Consider the following 20,661-nt stretch of genomic DNA (forward strand, 5'->3'; position numbering starts at 1 on the left):
CAAGGTAAACAGAGTTGTTGGCTATTGGCTCTCTTTTCCTTGTGTGCTGTCAAAGCGTGAGGAGAGGAGAGCTGGTAACTGGCAATCCTGACAGGGGACATGCACACAGATATTTAGGGCACGGATCATCAGTGCCCTGATTATCAGTGCTGCCCCATTAGTGCCTATCAGTGCCGCCTATCAGTGCCAATCGGTGCTGCCCATCAGTGCTGCATATAAGTGCTGCTGCATATCAGTACCCATCAGTGTTGAATATCAGTGCCCCTCAGTGCTGCGTATTAGTGACCATCAGCACCACCTAGTAGTGCTGCCTATCAGTGTCGCCTTTCAGTGCCCATTAGTGCCGCCTATCAGTGTTGCCTCATCAGTGCCCATCAATGCAGCCTCATCAGTGCTTGTCAGTGCTGCCTCATCAGTGCCCGTCAGTGCTGCCTCATCAATTATTACTATTAGTTATAAATATATATTATTATTATTTATATTATAGTAGCACAATTTCAGTAAAAAAATATACTGACGTTATTTTGAGGTCACACAAACGCAATATATTACTTAAGAATTGGTGTGTGCGCGGACTGAACATAATTTCTTGTGACTTCCTTTCTATACTACTGTGTTTCCCCGAAAATAAGCCCGGGTCTTATATTAATTTTGGCAACAAAAGACACAGTAGGGCTTATTTTCAGGGTAGGTCTTACCATGTAATGTGATGTCTTCTCTTCCCCTCTCTCTCCTTGCCTGAAAGGAATTCCCAGTGTGAACCGAGTTAAAATGCTTGTAAAAACCTATAATCCACTCTATTACAGTAGTATATAATGTAAAAATAAATAAAGATGGAATCGCGCTAAATATGTAAAGTGATTGTGTATAAATACATACACTCATTGATATAGCGATGTGCCCATAAACATATCACATCTGATGTGAGCAAATTGTGAAAAATAACACCAAAACTTAAAAAAAACGACAATTGAAAATGTGTAGAATAAGTCCAAAACATATAGTGACAATATCACCTGTGAAATTGCAATTGGATGATAGATTATTCTAAAGAGTCCATCCGTATTTTATGGAGTCCTCGGTAGCATGGAGAAAAGTATAGTGCCTGGTCCACCACCAAAGAATATAGGTTTGCCGCTTACCAGAAAACCATGGTCCTCCATTACAGAGGATCAGGGAAGGCCTGTATTGGAAACTGTCCTCCGGGACATAGCAGATGCAGCCAAAACTTAGATTGATTGATGGTAAAGTGTGGTATTCAAAACACGCCCACCGGAGCTTCAGATCTCATCGTACCATCCCCAACTCGCAAGTGGATAGGTATAGCATGAAAGATATAAAGGGGCTCCAATAGTGTAAAACCATAAGACTTTATTAAATGTTAAAAACAAGGTTACACTCACATTGTGTTGGTAGAAAAATCGCCTGTATGTCTGGTGTGCCGGCAGGCGAGCACTCAGACAAGCCCGTCCTACTGGAAACAGCAACAACGATACGAGGTGACGCAAGCGCGTCTCTCCGTCCTACGCGTTTCGTAATAGAATTACATCGTCCAGGGGTATATAATGTACAATGTGTGTGTTTCTGTAATATAACTGTGCCAAATACCTTCGTTATAGTGCCGCTCTGCGCTTCTGTGACCCGCCGGAGCTCTCTTCCCTGCAATTATATTACAGAAACACACACATTGTACATTATATACTACTATAATAGATTTTATTATAGGATTTTACAAGCTTTTTAAACTAGGGCTTATTTTCAGGGTAGGGCTTATATTGCAGCCTTCCTGGAAAATAGCGCTAGGTCTTATTTTCGGGGAAACAGGGTATGTTCATGCACCCAAGCATTAGCCAAGTCCCGAATGATGGGCAAGGCAGTTCAGCATATCTGCGCATTACGCCAGTCCACCAAGGGTGGTTGCACCAGCAATAAGGGGACTGATGGTCCTCTTTAAGATTCTTGTTTTTCTTTGAATTGAATCAACATGATAATCCTTGTTCAGCAAGTAAGCATCATCTTTCAAAAGTTGGAGATGCCGGGGATTGAACCCGGGGCCTCATACATGCAAAGCATGCGCTCTACCACTGAGCTACATCCCCTTATGTAATTGCTCACTCTTGCCGAACTTAAAGGGGCAAGCTTTTAATTGCAGCACTGAGATTAATTTTCTATTTTATATTATGTAGTGGGTATTTTCTACTTACTCTGTACTCTCTATTTAATTACTCCCTTACTAAGTAGTCTGAATATTTGTCCCCCACTAGTAAATGTCTGCCTTTAGATAAAGGCAGGGAAATGTATATTTGAAAATTAAATAAAAAATCACAATAATCAGTTGAATAAATGATATCTCTTCAACTTTTCCCAAAGCAAAAACAACTTAAACTTTTAAAATGACATTCAGTTTATATGCAGCGCGTGTTTGTCCAAGCACCAGTGACCCCTAGTGGAAGTAAGGAGGATTGTCTCACCAGAGTTATTGCAGACCAAGATTTTCCACACGCACAATATTGTTCTCAATACTATGATTTATATTTCAGCTCCAGAAGATTTTACCCCCCCCCCTTCATGACCAGGCCATTTTTTTTCTATTCGGCACTGCGCTACTTTAACTGGAGATTGCATGGTCATGCAACACTGTATGAAAATTGCATTTCTACCATTTTTTTCACACAGAAATATAATTGAGCTTTCATTTGGTGGTATTTGATCACCACTGTTTTTTTTGTTTTGTTTTTGCGTTTATAAATAAAAAAAGACTGAGAAGTAAAAAAAAAAATTTTTTTTTTTAACTTTCTGCTATAAAAATACTTCAAAAAACAAAAACACATTTCTTTATCAATTTAGGCTAATATGTAGTCTACTACATGTTTTTTATTAAAACAAAATCCCAATAAGCAAAACACCTAAGTGTACAAAAAAAGTCCATGTCAACAATACACACAAAAAGAGCACTTAAGTGTGGATAGCAGGGAGGACTGCAAGTCCTAGCAATCCCCCTGCATGTGGAAGGCTCTATGACATGGTGTCTGGAAGAAACAGGGACTCCCATAGAGGCAGAGAGCCCTGGCAGAAGCAGCAGCTGGAGGTCACATCTTGCTGTCTATCTGTGTCGTTTCTTCCCATGCAGCAGGCTGTGTGTTGTGGGACTACATGGCTCAGCAGTTTCCCATACAGGCTCCTCTCTCCCTGGGTGGTTGCTTGGCTGAACTGATTACATCTTCACCTGACAGCCTTTCCTTTTTCCCTCGTGGCTGGAACTAACTGGGGCAGAGCCTCCTTCCTGAATTTATGAGCACAGGGAGGGGGCAGAGCTTGGTCTCTTTTCCCTATACCTGGCAGTACCATCCTGGGTTGGCAGGTGGAACAGCAAAGCCCAGGAAATATGCATAGTTGCCAACATTGCAAAAAAAATGCGTGGGACACTTTTTTGGCTGTAGGCGGAGTCGCACAATAATTAGGGGGTGGGGCATTCTTTTGTGGGCGTGGCTTCGAAAAATTAGAAGTGCGGCGTGTGAAGCGCGGAAAATGGGCGTGGCTTACGTGAAAAGTGGGTGTGGGTTAAATGGGCGTGGCTCAAGAGGGTGTGGTTAGAGTCTGAGATGAATGAGGGATGGAGAGGGAAAGGGGGAGAAGGAAAGGGGGAGAGGGGAATGACGGGACAGCAGCCCCAGATCCTACACAATAGAAATATGTGTATTCTAGAAAGTTTAACAATCAGCAGATAAAGATACTCCAAACACCTGGTGTTAACGCTTCAATCATCCCGGCACCATGGTTGTTATGGTGTCAGGATGATTGAAGCGCATTATTTCTATTATTACATTGTAATATAAAATTAAATCATTCAACTCACCATAATGCCGAATCAGTGGGATCCCTGAGTGTGTCACCTGCCACGTCGCCTGCCACCAGCAGAGTCTGTCCTTGCATCAGGTGCCCCCGGCAGAGTCTTTCCTTGCATCAGGTGCCCCCGGCAGAGTCTGTCCTTGCATCAGGTGCCCCCGGCAGAGTCTGTCCTTGCATCAGGTGCCCCCGGCAAAGTCTTCCTTGCATCAGGTGCCCCCGGCAGAGTCTGTCCTTGCATCAGGTGCACCCGGCAGAGTCTGTATAGACCCCCTCAGTGCAGACCCCCTCCATCAGTGCAGACCCCCTCAGTGCAGACCCCCTCAGTGCAGACCCCCTCCATCAGTGCAGACCCACTCCATCAGTGCAGACCCCCTCCATCAGTGCAGCCCCCCCTCTATTAGTGCAGACCCCCCTCAGTGCAGCCCCCCCCCTCTATTAGTGCAGACCCCCCTCAGTGCAGCCCCCCTCTATTAGTGCAGACCCCCCTCAATTAGTGCAGCCCCCCCTCTATTAGTGCAGACCCCCCCTCTATTAGTGCAGCCCCCCCTCTATTAGTGCAGACCCCCCTCAGTGCAGCCCCCCCCTCTATTAGTGCAGACCCCCCTCAATTAGTGCAGCCCCCCCCTCAATTAGGCAACGGCGGCGCCGTGTCTTCTGCTTTAATGGAGAGGGGAGGGGCCGTGCAGCTAAAGAAGCCCATTGGCTGCACGGATCGAGCCCCCTTCCTTTCTCCACTTACTCAACACTAGGGGGAAGATCGAGCGGCTGCGCCGGCCGCCATTTTGCTGGAGCCAGCTGCTCCAAAAATAAAAAAAACAACATTCCCAATTTTCCTTATGGAAAATCCAGATTCGGGACAGCCTCCAATCGGGACGAGGGTCCCAAAATCGGGATTGTCCCGGGAAAATCGGGACTGTTAGCAACTATGAAATATGGTGGGGGTTTGAATATACCAAGGGTGTGTAAAAGCGATCATGCGACTGTATAGCCACCAAATTCCTTTCCATCTAACGGCCAACAGTCATCTGGTCAGATTTTACACACACCGGGGTTGATTTACAAAAACTGTAGAAGGGCAAAATCAGGTGCAACTGTGCATAGAAACCAATCAGCTTCCAGGTTTTTTTTTTTTTTTGTCAAAGCTTAATTGAACAAGCTGAAGTTAGAAGCTGATTGGCTACCATGTGCAGCTTCACCAGATTTTGTACTCTCCAGTTTTGGTAAATCAACCCAACCATGTGTGTAAATTTTGGGGAGGGCGGCAAACAAACCTGGCCCCCTCACTCGCACTACCGACCCCCCCCCCCCCCCCGTGTGGGAGACAACGATCGGTGGCCTTACCTTTAGGAGGCCTTACCTTGGCTGTGAGAAGCAGGAAGACATTAGAGAATATTAATGTGCTAATTTCACATAACTGGGTGGGCTCAGGGCGCAGTGCTCTGCACCCCGAGCCCACCCTTTTTTGAAGCCAATTAATGCCTCAGGCTCTAATTATGTGCTTAAAAAAACCCCAAAAAACATTGAAATCCATGCATCCGGCACCCTGCATGTAGATTAGGGGTCGGGCACATGGATTAGGGGGGTGGTCTCCACTGTAAGTTTCTAAGCATTGTATGTTACTCTATCATTTTTTTTTTTCTTAATTGTCCTCCACATGAAATATACAGTTGGCCTGGGATAGATGCCAAGTGTCCCTCTTTCTGTATGAAAAGTTCCCCCATTTTGCCCAACATTTAAGAAAATTTAAGAAAATTTCATCAATTGTTCTACCCAGACTTTCCCATTTTTTTCAACTTGGACCATTGAGGAAAAATTTGAGGCCCCCAACAGCCATAGAGATGCTAAGTACATTGTAACAACACTGCTCAGGTTCTTCAATGAGGTTCCTCACCCGTTTTCTTTCTTTCCTCAGGTATGTCCAACCCAGAAGTCATACAGCTCCTGGATCAAGGTTACCGCATGCCCTGCCCGGAGAACTGCACCACAGAACTTTATGAGATCATGTTGAAATGTTGGCGAGAGAAGCCGGAGGAAAGGCCAACCTTCGAGTACCTTCAGTCTGTCTTGGAAGATTTTGGTACGGCCACAGAGAAGCAGTATGAAGAGGAGCCTTGAGATACTTTATATGGATTTACAGATTAAAGAGTAGAAAACCTTGTATGAAACGTATCAATGGCCTTATGGATTAGAGCAATGGAGTATTGAAAAATATGGCCTCATTGTCATGAGATCTTGAGAACAAAATATCAATATTAGGAATCAACTTTGATGGTGATGTGCACAACTACATGCTGGGTTAGTGTGGTTTTATAATACGTGCTCAACTCCATCCTCAGTAATCATCTCATTGGTCATATTTGTGGACTTTCGATGCACCATTTTGTAATCAATGTTGCTAAATGTTTTTGACAGGGTTGAGCTTATCAACTCAGATTTATCTAATTGTGATTGCTAGCATAATGCTTAGAGCCAACCCTAAGGCTTCGCTTATACGGGTGGCCATGGGGGGCGGTAAAAATAGGCAGTCAAATTGCATTTTATCCACCCCAACTGCCCAGTCTCAGGTTAGCATGATTGGAAGCCATGTTAATACCCACTATCACGGTCATGCTCGACAGGCAGTGCTGTCACCAAACGCAGCCCATTCAACTGATTGGCTCCTGAATTCCTGGCTGCCGCTGCTCTATCATCCTCTGAAACCAGATACACCATAGATAGACTTTGGGTTAGCTTTAGAGCTCAGATTTGGGTGCAGAAATGACTCCTAACCTATAGGCCCCCATCACCATAATCTCCCACCCCCCCACTAACCCAACTCTAACCTATGCCTCCCCCTAACCTTAACCCTCACTTGACAGTAGTAAAAGCTTTAGACAAACAGCTGAATACATAGACGAAATACTGATAAGGGAGTAGTTCAACCTAAAAAAGGATTTGTATTTGTGTCCTAATATTGCCATTACTGACCTTCTAAAAATACTAGTTGTCTGGATGTTACACTGAGATACTGGTTACAATACATTCTAAGCAGCTGAAACAGAACACATTTTAAAAAAAATTGCTTTTTTTAAAAATAGGTTCCCCTGGGTGCCTTTTCAAACAAAAAAGGAGCTCTGGCTACAATGCTTATCTGCTCTATGGAGCTGCCTCCTGCAGTAATCCCTTTCTGCCCCTAGATGTCCTCGGTCTTCTGGTTGAATGACACCCAGCATAATACTGAGGACACCCAGTGAACGCAGGGCGTCATGGACCCGTAGCCAGAGGGGGCAGCAACATGGCGCTCTGTGTAATAGGGCAGAGACTGGCCCTGGAGTCCTCAGGTCAACGCAAGTTTCTGCATCACCGAAGACCTCCCACCACTGCAGAAAATCGGAAGAGTGCCCTGCATGTCACATGATTAGACTAAAACTGTAAAAAAAAATACAGGTGGGATCAGATTAGGACAGGGGAACAAAGCAGCAGAAATGACACTATGTGCTCTTAATTGAGACAAGGACACATTATAGAGGGATACGCTTTGTTCATATTTCATGTCTGAGGTTTACAACCACTTTAACCTAATAAAAGAGGTACTAATGAGTAAACTGCACATCTCTGTCCACAAGGTTAACCCTTAGCAATCCACTGAGTTTTTTTTTTTTTTAATTATTATTCTTGCCTTTACAGCCCCTTTAAATATAAATGGTGATCAGCGGATCCCCCACCTAGGCTGTAATCTCGTGCTGCAATGCTTTAGAAGGGCGGCGGGCTGCCCACTATTTTAGCACATTTTATTAATATTGTATGTAAGGCAGCAAATTAATAATAAAATATCTTTCTCATTCAGGTATATGTGATGGATATGTTTTTTTCTCAAAAAGTGGGGGAAAAAAATGACAAGTGGCTGAGGGGGCAATAAATAAATAAATAACATCCATTCAGGTACTTCAACCGTACACAGTTTAGTAATAGCACAGAGGAGAGACAGTTGTCACCCCATAACAGGAAGTGCTCAGATGCAGCCTGTTTCATTTCCTGGCTGGAGGACAGCCAGCATCATCTTGAAGAAATGCCGGCACTTCAGGTGGAATCCACAAGCAGATAGCCTTTATTAAATAGAACAATGCATAAAATTCACACAGGGCCAACGCGTTTCGGCCATTAGGCCTTAATCTGCCATACGGCCTAATGGCCAAAATTCATTAGCATTTATTAAATAGAACATCTGCTTATGAATTCTTCCGAAGTGTCTGCATTTCTTCAAGATCCAGATTCTACAGGGCTTACATCGGCCAATAGCTCATGCACCCGTGAACACAACCAGCTTGATTAGGGAAAGAAGGTAGCCTTTTCCTCCCTGACCTGATTGTGCCTGGCCTGCCCCTTTCATTCACTTTATTTCAGTTATTTTATTCATGGAGGCTCAGCATGGTTACTCAGGGTGGTCTCAGCATTACAGGTGGGTATTACTCATGGTGGTCTCACCATTACAGGTGGATGTTATTCATAGTGCTCTCAGCATTACAGGTGGGTGTTACTCACGGTGGTCTCACCATTACAGGTGGGTATTACTCATGGTGGTCTCAGCATTACAGGTGGGTATTACTCAGGGTGGTCTCAGCATTACAGGTGGGTGTTACTCACGGTGGTCTCACCATTACAGGTGGGTATTACTCAGGGTGGTCTCAGCATTACAGGTGGGTATTACTCAGGGTGGTCTCAGCATTACAGGTGGGTATTACTCAGGGTGGTCTCAGCATTACAGATGGGTGTTACTTAGGGTTGCCACCTGTCCAGGATTCACCTGGACAGTCCAGGTTTTGAATTGTGTCCGGGTTTCAATTTCCCCTGAAACCCAGACACATTATTTAGACTGGACTGTTGCTCCCCAAGTAACTGAGATAGTCACACACAAATCTGTTGCCATCCAGGAGCCGTGGGTGGCTGTCTGGTGGCAGGTTCAGCATCACTGGGAGGCTTGGCGATGATGTCAGCAAGTGGCCACACCCACGGTTTACCACTGCGTACTATACACGCTGCATTCCTACTTTCCTTGGGGCACCCAAAGATATCCCAGGTCTTTTACAACTCTTTAGTGTAAAGGGATCGGCAAACTACGGCCCTCCAGCTGTTGCAGAACTACACATCCCATGAGGCATTGTAAAACTCTGACATTCACAGACATGACTAGGCGTGATGGGAATTGTAGATCCTGAACAACTGGAGGGCCGTAGTTTGGAGACCCCTTGCCCTGTGTCGCTAAAGTGTTCGGGTTTGGCTTGAAGAAATGGTGGCAACCCCTAGTCTCAGCATTACAGATAGGTGTTACTCAGGGTGGTCTCAGCATTACAGGTGGGTGTTACTCAGGGTGGTCTCAGCATTAGTGGTGGGTATTAATTAGGGTGGTCTGCATGCAAATACAGTCTGCCTAGGAATGCACAGACCTCTCGACTGACATCCACCCATCAAAGCATTTTGATATTTGCATAACTCCTCAAAAGAGCCAGTCCACTGCCTCAGGGCTGAGGCAGTACTTGGTAGGAAGCCCCCTGCCAGCCCTTCTCACGAACCATGATATGCCTGCATTGCATAGAGAAGCATAGAGTCCCAGTGATAAGATAAGTATTAAAATGGGAATTTATTTGTTAGTTTGTTTTTTATATTTTTTTAAAAATCATTAATGAATGGACGAGGAGGGAGGAAGCAGGAAAGGTGAAATATGAGCAGATTAAACTTAAACTTTAAAGCTTAAAAAAGATTAATGACAGCAACAATGTGCAATGGCTGTACACTGTGCTCCAGACTTTACTGCTGGTTTGGTTCTGTCTGAGAGTGACATGTGACATGTGGGTTTGAAAGCATCTTTTGTTTATTGTCTACCATACAGTCGATCCAAAAATAGATCAGAGGCAATTTCCATGGTTATTTTTTTTTTTTTAATAATTATTGTTATTTCTAATTAAATTATTGAGATATGTGTTGTCTAATTCAAATTGAATAAGGGGGCATTGAACCTGACAAAGCAAAAAAAAAAATGTATCCTGCAGTTCCCATATCTTCCATAAGATGGCAGCAAAATATAATCAAATTTACAAAAAAGTGATATGAAATGAATGAGATGTTTAAAAAAAGTTTTGGAAGAATAGTTGAATAAAAAAAAAAACTGCATTACACATTGGGACAAAATTGCTTGTGCAAGTGATTGTAAAGTTTCGTTTTTTTTTTGTTAAAAATAACAGACATGTTATACTTACCTGCTCTGTGAAATGGTTTTGCACAGAACAGCTTGGATCCTCCTTTTCTCAGGTCCCTCTTTGGTGCTCTTAGCCCCTCCCTCCTGTTGAGTGCCCCACGGTAAGCAGCTTGCTATGGGGGCACCCAAGACGAGTCACAGCTCCCTGTGTCCATCCGGACCCTGCCCCATCCCCTCTCTCTCCTCATTGGCTCACTGAATTTGATGGACAGCAGCCTGAGCCAATGGCGCCATGCTGCCATCTCAGCCAATGAGGAGGGAGAGTCTCGGGCAGCCAAGACACACCTCCAACATCGCTGGATGTAGATGGGCTCAGGTAAGTATTAGGGGGGCTGAGGGGAGATGTTGCATACAGAAGGCTTTATTATCTTAATGCATAGAATGCATAAAAAAAACCTTCTGACTTTACAACCCCTTTAAGGAGAAGAACCAGTTCTCTTATCTTAATAAGCTGTGTTCACTTTAAATACTCAATTATGTGCATCAGAATTTGAAAAAAAAAAATGTTTTTATCAGCACGTGATTGGATGTTGGAAAGCAGAAAAATAAAATGTTTTTATGTGACGCCATATTAGCGCAGCAGTTTATCCAATGCAAATTTGCAGGAAAAAATACACTACAGTGAATGTAATTTCACACAAACACAATATGGTACCCAATTTTTTGGTAAAATACAAAAGATGAGGTCACATTAAGTAAATAGTTGGCAAACATGTCAAGACTCAAAAATGTGCACACCAGAGAAATGGTGACAAACTATGGTACCGGTACCGAAAATGTTTCATAGGCGCTGCTTTAAAAGTTTTTACAGGTTTGCATAGATGTGCAGGACGTATGCTTGCATTTGCATTTGTGTGTATGCATTGGGGTGCTTTTAGAAAAAATAAATTCACTCTTTTACATTTATTTTATTACATTTGTGGCTTCAATAAAAAAAATCCTTTATGGCTATATGGTAGGATCCTAACCACCACTGCTGCAAATACTTCTGGTAGTTAAGATTTTAACACATATATATATATATATACACAGTATCTCTCAAAGTGAGTACACCCCTCACATTTTTGTAAATATTTTATTCTATCTTTTCATGTGACAACACTGAAGAAATGACACTTTGCTACAATGTAAAGTAGTGAGTGTACAGCTTGTATAACAGTGTAAATTTGCTGTTCCCTCAAAATAACTCAACACACAACTATTAATGTCTAAACCACTGGCAACAAAAGTGAGTACACCCCTAAGTGAAAATGTCCAAATTGGGTATAAAGTGTCAATATTTTGTGTGGCCACTAATATTTTCCAGCACTGCCTTAACCCACTTGGGCATGGAGTTCATCAGAGCTTCACAGGTTGCCACTGGAGTCCTCTTCCACTCCTCCATGATGACATCACAGAGCTGGTGGATGTTAGAGACCTCACGCTCCTCCACCTTTCATTTGAGGATGCCCCACAGGTTCTCAATAGGGTTTAGGTCTGGAGACATGCTTGGCCAGTCCATCACCTTTACCCTCAGCTTCTTTAGCAAGGCAGTGGTCATCTTTGAGGTAAGTTTGAAGTCGTTATCATGTTGGAATACTGCCCTGCGGCCCAGCCTCCGAAGGGAGGGGATCATGCTCTGCTTCAGTATGTCACAGTACATGTTGGCATTCACGGTTCCCTCAATGAACTGTAGCTCCCCAGTGTCGGCAGCACTCATGCAGCCCCAGACCATGACACTCCAACCACCATGCTTGACTGTAGACAAGACACACTTGTCTTTGTACTCCTCACCTGGTTGCCGCCACACACACTTTACACTATCTGAACCAAATAAGTTTATCTTGGTCTCATCAGACCACAGGACATGGTTCCAGTAATCCATGTCCTTATTCTGCTTGTCTTCAGCAAACTGTTTGCTGGCTTTCTTGTGCATCATCTTTAGAAGAGGCTTCTTTTTGGGACAACAGCCATGCAGGCCAATTTGATGCAGTGTGCGGCGTATGGTCTGAGCACTGACAGGGTGACCCCCCCCCCCAACCCTTCAACCTCTGCAGCAATGCTGGCAGCACTAATATGTCTATTTCCCAAATACAACCTCTGGATATGACGCTGAGCACATGTACTCAACTTCTTTGGTCGATCATGGCGAGGCCTGTTCTGAGTGGAACCTGTCCTGTTATGCCCTGTACACACGGTCACACAAAGTTGTCGGAAAATCTGATCGTTCTGAACGCGGTGACGTAAAACACGTACGTCGGGACTATAAACGGGGCAGTAGCCAATAGCTTTCGTCTCTTAATTTATTCTGAGCATGCGTGGCACTTTGTGGGTCGGATTTGTGTACACACGATCGGAATTTCCGACAACGGATTTTGTTGTCGGAAAATTTTATAGCCTGCTCTCAAACTTTGTGTGTCGGAAATTCCAATAGAAAATGTGTGATGGAGCCTACACACGGTCGGAATTTCCGACAACAAGGTCCTATCACACATTTTCCATCGGAAAATCCGACCGTGTGTACAGGGCACTAAAATGTTGTATGGTCTTGGCCACCGTGCTGCAGCTCAGTTTCAGGGTCTTGGCAATGTTCCAATAGCTGAGGACATCTTTATGTAGAGCAACAAATCTTTTTTTTCAGATCCTCAGAGAGTTCTTTGCCATGAGGTGTCATGTTGAATTTCCAGTGACCAGTATGAGAGAGTGAGATTGATAACACCAAATTTAACACACCTGCTCCCCATTCACACCTGAGACCTTGTAACACTAACGAGTCACATGACACCGGGGAGGGAAAATGGCCAATTGGGCCCAATTTGGACATTTTCACTTAGGGGTGTACTCACTTTTGTTGCCAGCAGTTTAGACATTAATGGCTGTGTGTTGAGTTATTTTGAGGGGACAGCAAATTTACACTGTTATACAAGCTGTACACTCACTACTTTACATTGTAGCAAAGTGTCATTTCTTCAGTGTTGTCACATGAAAAGATATAATAAAATATTTACAAAAATGTGAGGTACTGTGTGTGTGTGTGTGTGTGTGTGTATATATATATATATATATATATATATATATATATATATATATATATATATATTTGTAACAATTATTATAATAATAGTTAAGTCATATTTGTGGTGATTTGCATGCTGTAGCATTAATTGTGCCCTTCCATGGAGACAGTACAAACAAATGGCCACTGCCCTCACCTATAACTGGCCTTTGCAGCAAGGAACAGGTTAGCAGGCTGGCTGGTAAGTTGAGCTGGGAATTTCTTTGGTTTTGCCTTCCATGGAAACACCTGAACTCAGTCACTTGGAGTATCTACATACTGTACTTGTGGTCATATCGGGGTCTATTTCAGGGTTTCCACCTTTTCTTCAAGTCAAACCCGAACACTTTAGCGGCATGAAGCAATCTTTTCGTATAGTATAAACTATACATATATTTTGCAATTAAATAACATTTCTAATCATATGAAGTTAATCACAAGAGTCCCCCTTTACATTAGAGTCCAAAGAGTTCCTCTTTTACATCTGAACTCACGGAGTTCCCTTACACTGTAAGGGGGGACTCTGCAGACTCTGATATAAGGGAGAACTCTGGGGACTTTGACATAAGGGATGCTCTGGGAACCCTGATTTAAGGGGGGACATTGAGAACTCTGATGTACAGAGAGGACTCTGATGTAAGGGGGGAACACTGTGGCCTCTGGTGTAAAGGGGAACTCTGATGTAAGGGGTGCTCTGAGAACCCTGATTTACCTTAGTGTACTCACTCAGAGGCAGGAGAGAGAAGGGGGGAGACCTCAGTCAGAGACAGAGATGGATGATGAGCTCACTCACCCCTTGGCAGTCAGCACCTCTCATCCAGATGTATCTGAGACTGCTGGACTTTTTTCTGGCCCCCACTTTCCTTTTTTGAAGCACAGCGCCATGGATTGAAGTGTGGGCAGACACAGAGGGGTAGGGGCGGGAGGAAGAGGAGCATATCGAGCCCTTTCTCCTCTCCCGTCTGTGTGTGTGTGTGGGGGGGGGGGGGGGTAATTGTTAATGCTGGCGTTGGGCAGTGTGAAAGAGAGTGTAACACACACTCTTGGCTTACACAACTGCAACCAGCAACCCTGCTGGGAAGCCATAGTCCGGTCTGATTAATGTGTCCGGGTTGCAGGTGGTCTGAAACCTGAACGCATGATTCCAAACCCGAACTGTCCGGGTATATCCCGGACAGGTGGCAACCATTTGTTGCACGAACGTCAGAAGCATTCATGCACGCTGAACAAAATGTGACCATAATTAATGTAGATTAATGCCCTTGTCTTCAGCTCCATCTAGTGGCCTAAATGTGGTATAGTTTTCTCATTGAGGTGTTTCAGAAAACTATACTGCATATTGACCACTAGATGGAGCTGAAGATATAGGCATTAATCTCCTATAAAAATTGCAACCACACATGGTTCAGTACCCACAAATGCTTCTGGCATTCATGCAAGGAATGTTTTATCAATAGACCCTTGACAGTGTATAAGTGTTTGCCTGCAGATCCCCTTCAATATTCATGATGATGGATTGCAAAAGATAAAACCAAACTAAACCACTAGATGGAGCCATGTCCTTCTGAAAAGTATTGAGTAAAACTTAGGGAGACTTATTAAAGGATTCAGGATTGTTCGCTTAGCAAAATGAAGATTCAATAAACCTAAATAAGAAAGGTGAAGCTTCATTCACATTAATCAACCCATCATATGCTGGAAAAAATATTTATTTTATCATTTATATAAATTGAGTATTCCAAGTGAACACAATCTCGCTGTATTTACTAACATTCAATTTGCAAATGCTTTAGTAAATCGACCCCAAGCGTCGCCCATAACTGGGTCTAATTATAAAGGTTCAGAATAGTTTTATTTATTTATTTATTTATTTTTTTGCTTTCTGTTCAATATATAAAAATGTTTTAGGGTCTGTTCACACCAAAATGCAATGAAAAATGCACAGATAAAGCCATCACATTCACACAACATTCACACACCTTTGCATGCATTTTGCAATTCCTTTCATTTTTGCATACTCTGAGATGTGTTTATTCCTATGCTTTTTTTTAACATTTTAATGAAAATGTAACTTGTAGTTTTTTTTCTATTAGCTACTTTCACATGCGTTGTGTTTGCACACGATTATTTGCAATGCAATCTGCTCTACTTTTTTCAAAAGCTTGTAACTGTATGATGTAAACTACGCTCACTGAGAAAGATTCATATTTTTACTATCAATGTGTAGGGATCTGCTGCCCTCTACTGTCTGAATTTGTAAATATATTTTGGAGGCATTTCCTGTCTCTGGCTTTTGGCTTTGAAACCCCAAAAGGAGGAAGGGGAACGGGAGAAAGTCTCAGCCCCATATCCTGTCCATGCTGCTAAATCCTGGGCCAGAAGAGACTATTATACACTACGAAGAAAGGACTAAAGCACAGAGTAGACAAAGTAGGCTGACATTGAGTTCCAGAGCCACACCACAGTTCCTGTCGGTAAGAAGCTCCATTCTAGGCTGGTTGGACAACAGTTGGAGGATCTCCCCTCGACCACAGACCTTGTCTTCAGATCTCAACACAAAGACAGACACCATATCATTCTCAAGAGCACCTGCAACCTGCAGTTTCTTTACCTTTAAATGAGCTACATTCACAGGCATTGCTTTTACACCATCACGTGCATTGCATTGCAAAATTAAATGCAGTCTGCTTCCATTTTTTTCAAAGGGTTGTAACTGCATGATGTGAACTACTCTCACTGCGAAACATTCATTTTTTTAATTATAACTGTGTAGAGATCTACTGCCCTCTACTGTCTGAATTTGTAAATGCCTATAAATATATTATGTAGGCACTTCCTGTCTCTGGTTTTTGGCTTTGAAACCCCAAAAAGGTGGAAGTAGAAAGAGAAAAAGTCTCAGCCCCATATCCTGGAACAGAAGAGACTATTACACACTACAAGGGAGTAATTAAACTGCAGAGTAGATAGGCTGACTCTGAGTTCCAGTGCCACACCACAGCTCCTGTCGGTAAGAAGCTCCATTCCAGGCTGGTTGGACAACTGTTGAAGGATCCCCCCATGACCACAGATCTTGTTTTCAGGTCTCCAACACAAAGTCAGACACCGTTTCATTCTCAAAAACACCTGTAACCTGCAGGTTTTTTTTTTTTTTGCTTTTAAAGAGCTACATTCACATGTGTTGCATTTGCACGCGATCATGTACATTGCATTTAAAAAAAAATCAGTCTGCTCTACTTTTTTCAAATGGTTGTAACTGCATGATGTGAACTACTTTCATTGAGAAACATTATTTTTTTTTATATCCATTGCCCTCTACTGTCTGAATTTGTAAATGCCTGTAAATATATTATGTAGGTACTTCCTGCCCCTGGATTTGGCTTTTAAACCCCAAAAGAAGGAAGGGCAAAGAAAGGAAGTCTCAGCCCCATATCCTGTCCATTCTGCTAAATCCTGGACCGGAAGAGACTATTATACACTACAAAGGAGGGACTAAAGCACAGAGTAGATAGGCTGACTCTGAGTTCCAGTGCCACACCATAGCTTCTGCCGTTTAGAAGCTCCATTCCAGGCCGGTTGGACAACAGTTGGAGGATCTCTCCGTGACCACAGATCTTGTCTTCAGGTCTCCAACACAAAGAGAGACACCATATCATTCTTAGGAGCCCTTGTAACTGGAAATTGCTGCAACATTCATCTTGAGTCATCTTTATTGATAACTATACAGTGTATACTGGGATAAATATTTTCACAGTTCCACCAGGACTCCTAATGGGCTCTTTATTGATAATACCTATTTGGATGTATATACTATTAATAAGTTCTTCTTATATAAAGTTTGTATATTGATGTGCATCTATATATTTATAGTTATTGTTATATGCTGGTTGCAGTAGTTCCTCTGCTCCTAATTACTTGGTTTAGAATACTGATGAATTTTCCAGGAAGGGAACCCCCTGCTCCTGGCACAATTTCACCGTCAATATTACAGAAGGAGGTAATAATGGCACACGTTATACAGATTTGGCAGAGTCACTTTTTCCTAAGTTTCTGGCCTGGCCGTGGTCAGGTGACTTGGAGCTGTAGAAGATGTCAGCTGTGACTTCAGCTTTCTCAGGGAACTTAAAAGATCACTTCTTCCCAATAAATCATCCCGCCTAGACACCCGGGGTGCGAAGATTACGGCGAGGACGATTTCAGCCGGCTGCGGAGAGCGTGACAAAGCCCAGCGCAGGCCAAAACACTCCGAAGAGCAGATTAGTCTGTGAATACATTTCAATTGACAAAATCCGATTTGTATGGGAAATGGAGGAATGAAGTGCGTACACCAGAGACTGTCAGAGCGGGCCTGGTCATTAATCACTCTGTCTCCTGGATGAAGCTTGTGTAATGCTCCGAGCTGACATGTGAGCTGTGTTTTATATAAAATGACTGCTGCTTGATGGGAATGTATAGAGGTATTACAACCAGATTATTCACAAGGCAACTTAGGCAGAAGTCTAGGGCCCGGTGGATGTCCAGGGGGGCCAGTTTAGGCTGAACAGAGGCCCCTGGTTTCCAGAGGCAGTCCCTGATTTTAGGGGCTGTTTCTGGGGGAAAAATGTCCATGATTTGGTCCACAGTTAAAGGAATGTGTCTTTCTTTCCAGTTCTAATAATGGCGTCCTCAGCCCAAGTGGCTGCAGGGTAATCTGTGATTGGTCTGGAGCAGGAGGGGGAGGGGCGTGTCTGCTCCCAACTATGTCCATGGTTATTGATGATGTCACATGCTGATGTTTCCCTCGATTCCAGGGACAGAAGTCCCCAGTTTTTAGGGACAGTCCCCGATTTCTTTCCAGCTTTAACCACTTCTCTACCGAGACAATTCTGACATGTAAAAATCAGCATTTTTTTGCTAGAAAAGTACTTAGAGTACCTAAACATTAAATGTTTTTTCAAGCAGATGCCCTAGAGAACAAAATGGTGGATGTTACAATTTTTTATGTCACACGATATTTGCGCAGCGATTTTGCAAACACATTATAATACCCAATTTCTTGGTAAAATATAAATGATGTTGTTAATCAATTGACATGGCTAGGTGGTTAGCACTTCTGCCTAGCAGCACTGGGGTCATTGGTTCAAATCCCAACCCATCCACTTTTTATAGGTTACCTGAGCTCAGTCCCAAAGGATGCACAGAAAACCAGAGTTTTTTGCAGTATAGAAGGGCTGAAGTCAGATCTTGGGATCACCAGTAAACACTAATCTCTGTGTAGTAAGAAGCATTTGCTTAGCAGTGTATATTTATTGCCCATCCTCTGTCTTTAAAGGACAGTGGAGGTTTGTAGTTTTACAAGAAAAGAAGTTAGAGTTTAAAAACATTTTTATTAGAATTACAGTGGAACCTTGGATTACGGTCATAATCCGTTCCAGGAGAATGCTTGTAATCCAAAGCACTCGCATATCAAAGCAAGTTTCCCCATAGCAGTCTATGGAAACAAAGATAATTCGTTCCACATTGACTTGTATTGCATGTGGCCGGGGGGGGGGGCGGCCCCGGAGAGACTCGGAAATACTCAGAGACCACATGCCTGCACTCGGAAACCCTCGGAAAGACTCGGAAACAGTAATTCCGCGTGTTTCCAAGTATTTCCGAACGGCTCCAAGTGTCACCGGGGCCCCCGCACCTCTGGCCAATTGCGGTACTGCACACCGCAGAGGTTGAATCCTGCTCGTTTTGCGAGACAACACTCGCAAACTGAGTCAGGATTTTGAAAAAATAATTGCTCGTATTGCAAAAACGCTTGTTAACCGCGTTACTCGCAATCCGAGGTTCCACTGTATAGCGTAATTGTAGGCAAGAGCATTATTATTTTGTCTTATTATAAAATAGCATTAATGTTAAAAGAGCACTAGGGTCAACGGTTCAAATCCCAACCATGACACTACCTGCCTGGAGTTTGCATGTTCTCCCTGTGCCTGTGTGGGTTTCTGGGTTTCCTCTTACACTCCAAAGACATGCTGGTGGGGTAAATGTAAATGTAATGTAAAGCGCTGTGTAAATTAACAGTGCTATATAAGTGCCTCAAATAAATAAGCAGGTCTCACTTTAAAATTGCGCATGTTTGTGGAATGTTTTTTTTTTTTTTGCACTACATAGCATGGGCCATGAGAGGTGGCAGAATGGCAGAACAGGCCTGAGCTGGAAGTGGTTAACCACTTGCCACCAAATCAAGTACCTGGTATATCATTTGACTTCAAGTGATCGTACCGGGATGACATGCAACTGCAGGCGTTATTGCCGGCGGACGTCTCTCTTGTAATACCAATCAGAGCAGCTAACTAGTACCCCCCCATCGTTGCCTTCTGTGACTCTCTAGGGCTCTCCTATCCCACTGGGAGACCCAAGTTACTAGCACATCCGCTGGCTAGGCGAGACCCATACAAACCTGGAATCAGCTTTGATCGGGTCTCCGCTATGGTAACACGGAAGCAATGACATGACATCACTTCCGGTTTACCCTTGATGTCAACGGCGCCTTTTTAAAAAAAATTGAAAGTATTCAAAAACGCTGATCTTGATGTTTTGAATGCTTTCAAGGATAGATTTGGAGTCCTAATGACTGCAGATCTCTCCATAAAGAGTACAGAGTAAAAATTAAAGTGCCAATGTCCCGTCTCCAGTGCTAGCGCGCAAAGGTGAAGCATGTGTCGGTCCCACACATGCACAAACCGCGATCGTCTCATACATCAAATGTCAGATCATGGGCAGTAAATTCTAGCTCCAGACCTCCTCTGTAGATCTAAAGTGGTAACCTGTAAAGGCTTTTAAAGCGTCGCCTATTGATAGTAAATTTACGTGGTTTGTCACTGTTGCGCAGATGTGCGCGATTTTAAAGCGTGACATGTTTGGTATCTATTTGCTCGGCATATAAAAGAGAGAAGAACTGATGCGCAAAACCAAACTCACTCAAAAACACAAACTAAGGATATGAGAAGCTGCCAACATATAAAAGTGTTCCCACGCAGAAAAATGAATGAATAAGAGAGTATGTGGCGCGAACTATAAATACCGTATTTATCGGCGTATAACATGCACCCCAATTTAGGAGGGAATTTTAAGGAAAAAAAAAAACTTTTAGGAGGGAAGTTGAAGGAAAAAAAACTTACATTTAAATGCCCATCATTGCAGCCTTCTCAGTGCAGCCTTGCCCCAGTGCAGCCATGTCAGTGCAGCCTTGTCAGTGCAGCCATGTCAGTGCAGCCTTGTCAGTGCAGCCATGTCAGTGCAGCCTTGTCAGTGCAGCCTTGTCAGTGCAGCCTTCCCCAGTGCAGCCTTGTCAGTGCAGCTTTCCCCAGTGTAGCCTGGTCAGTGCAGCCTTGTCAGTGCAGCCTTCCCCAGTGCATCCTGGTCAGAGCAGCCTTCCCTAGTGCAGCCTCGCATCCCGTGATCCCGGACCCCTGCCATCCTGTCTTTCAAAATCGCCGACCGCGATTTGAAAATGGCGCCATCGGCGCCGAAATACACAGAGCCGGTCCTCGGCTCTTCTCGGCGGCTCTCGTTTACT

General features: G+C 43.5%; 1 protein-coding gene and 1 non-coding gene across 2 annotated transcripts in view; one reads left to right on the plus strand and one right to left on the minus strand.

Moving 5' to 3' along the window:
* The window catches only part of BLK (BLK proto-oncogene, Src family tyrosine kinase), a 95,195-nt gene extending 87,515 nt beyond the window's left edge, over positions 1–7,680 (plus strand). Inside the window, exon 14 of the mRNA XM_073625136.1 lies at positions 5,762–7,680. Within this exon, the coding sequence (XP_073481237.1) occupies positions 5,762–5,964 (203 nt within the window). The 3' untranslated portion in view covers positions 5,965–7,680. The remainder of the gene's footprint in view (positions 1–5,761) is intronic.
* Positions 2,028–2,099, minus strand: TRNAA-UGC (transfer RNA alanine (anticodon UGC)). The gene has a single exon. It is a non-coding gene; the product is annotated as a tRNA-Ala (tRNA).
* Positions 7,681–20,661: the final 12,981 nt, after the last annotated feature.

The sequence above is a fragment of the Aquarana catesbeiana genome, linkage group LG04 (genome assembly GCF_042186555.1).
Source record: "Aquarana catesbeiana isolate 2022-GZ linkage group LG04, ASM4218655v1, whole genome shotgun sequence".
Taxonomy (NCBI): Eukaryota; Metazoa; Chordata; class Amphibia; order Anura; family Ranidae; genus Aquarana; species Aquarana catesbeiana.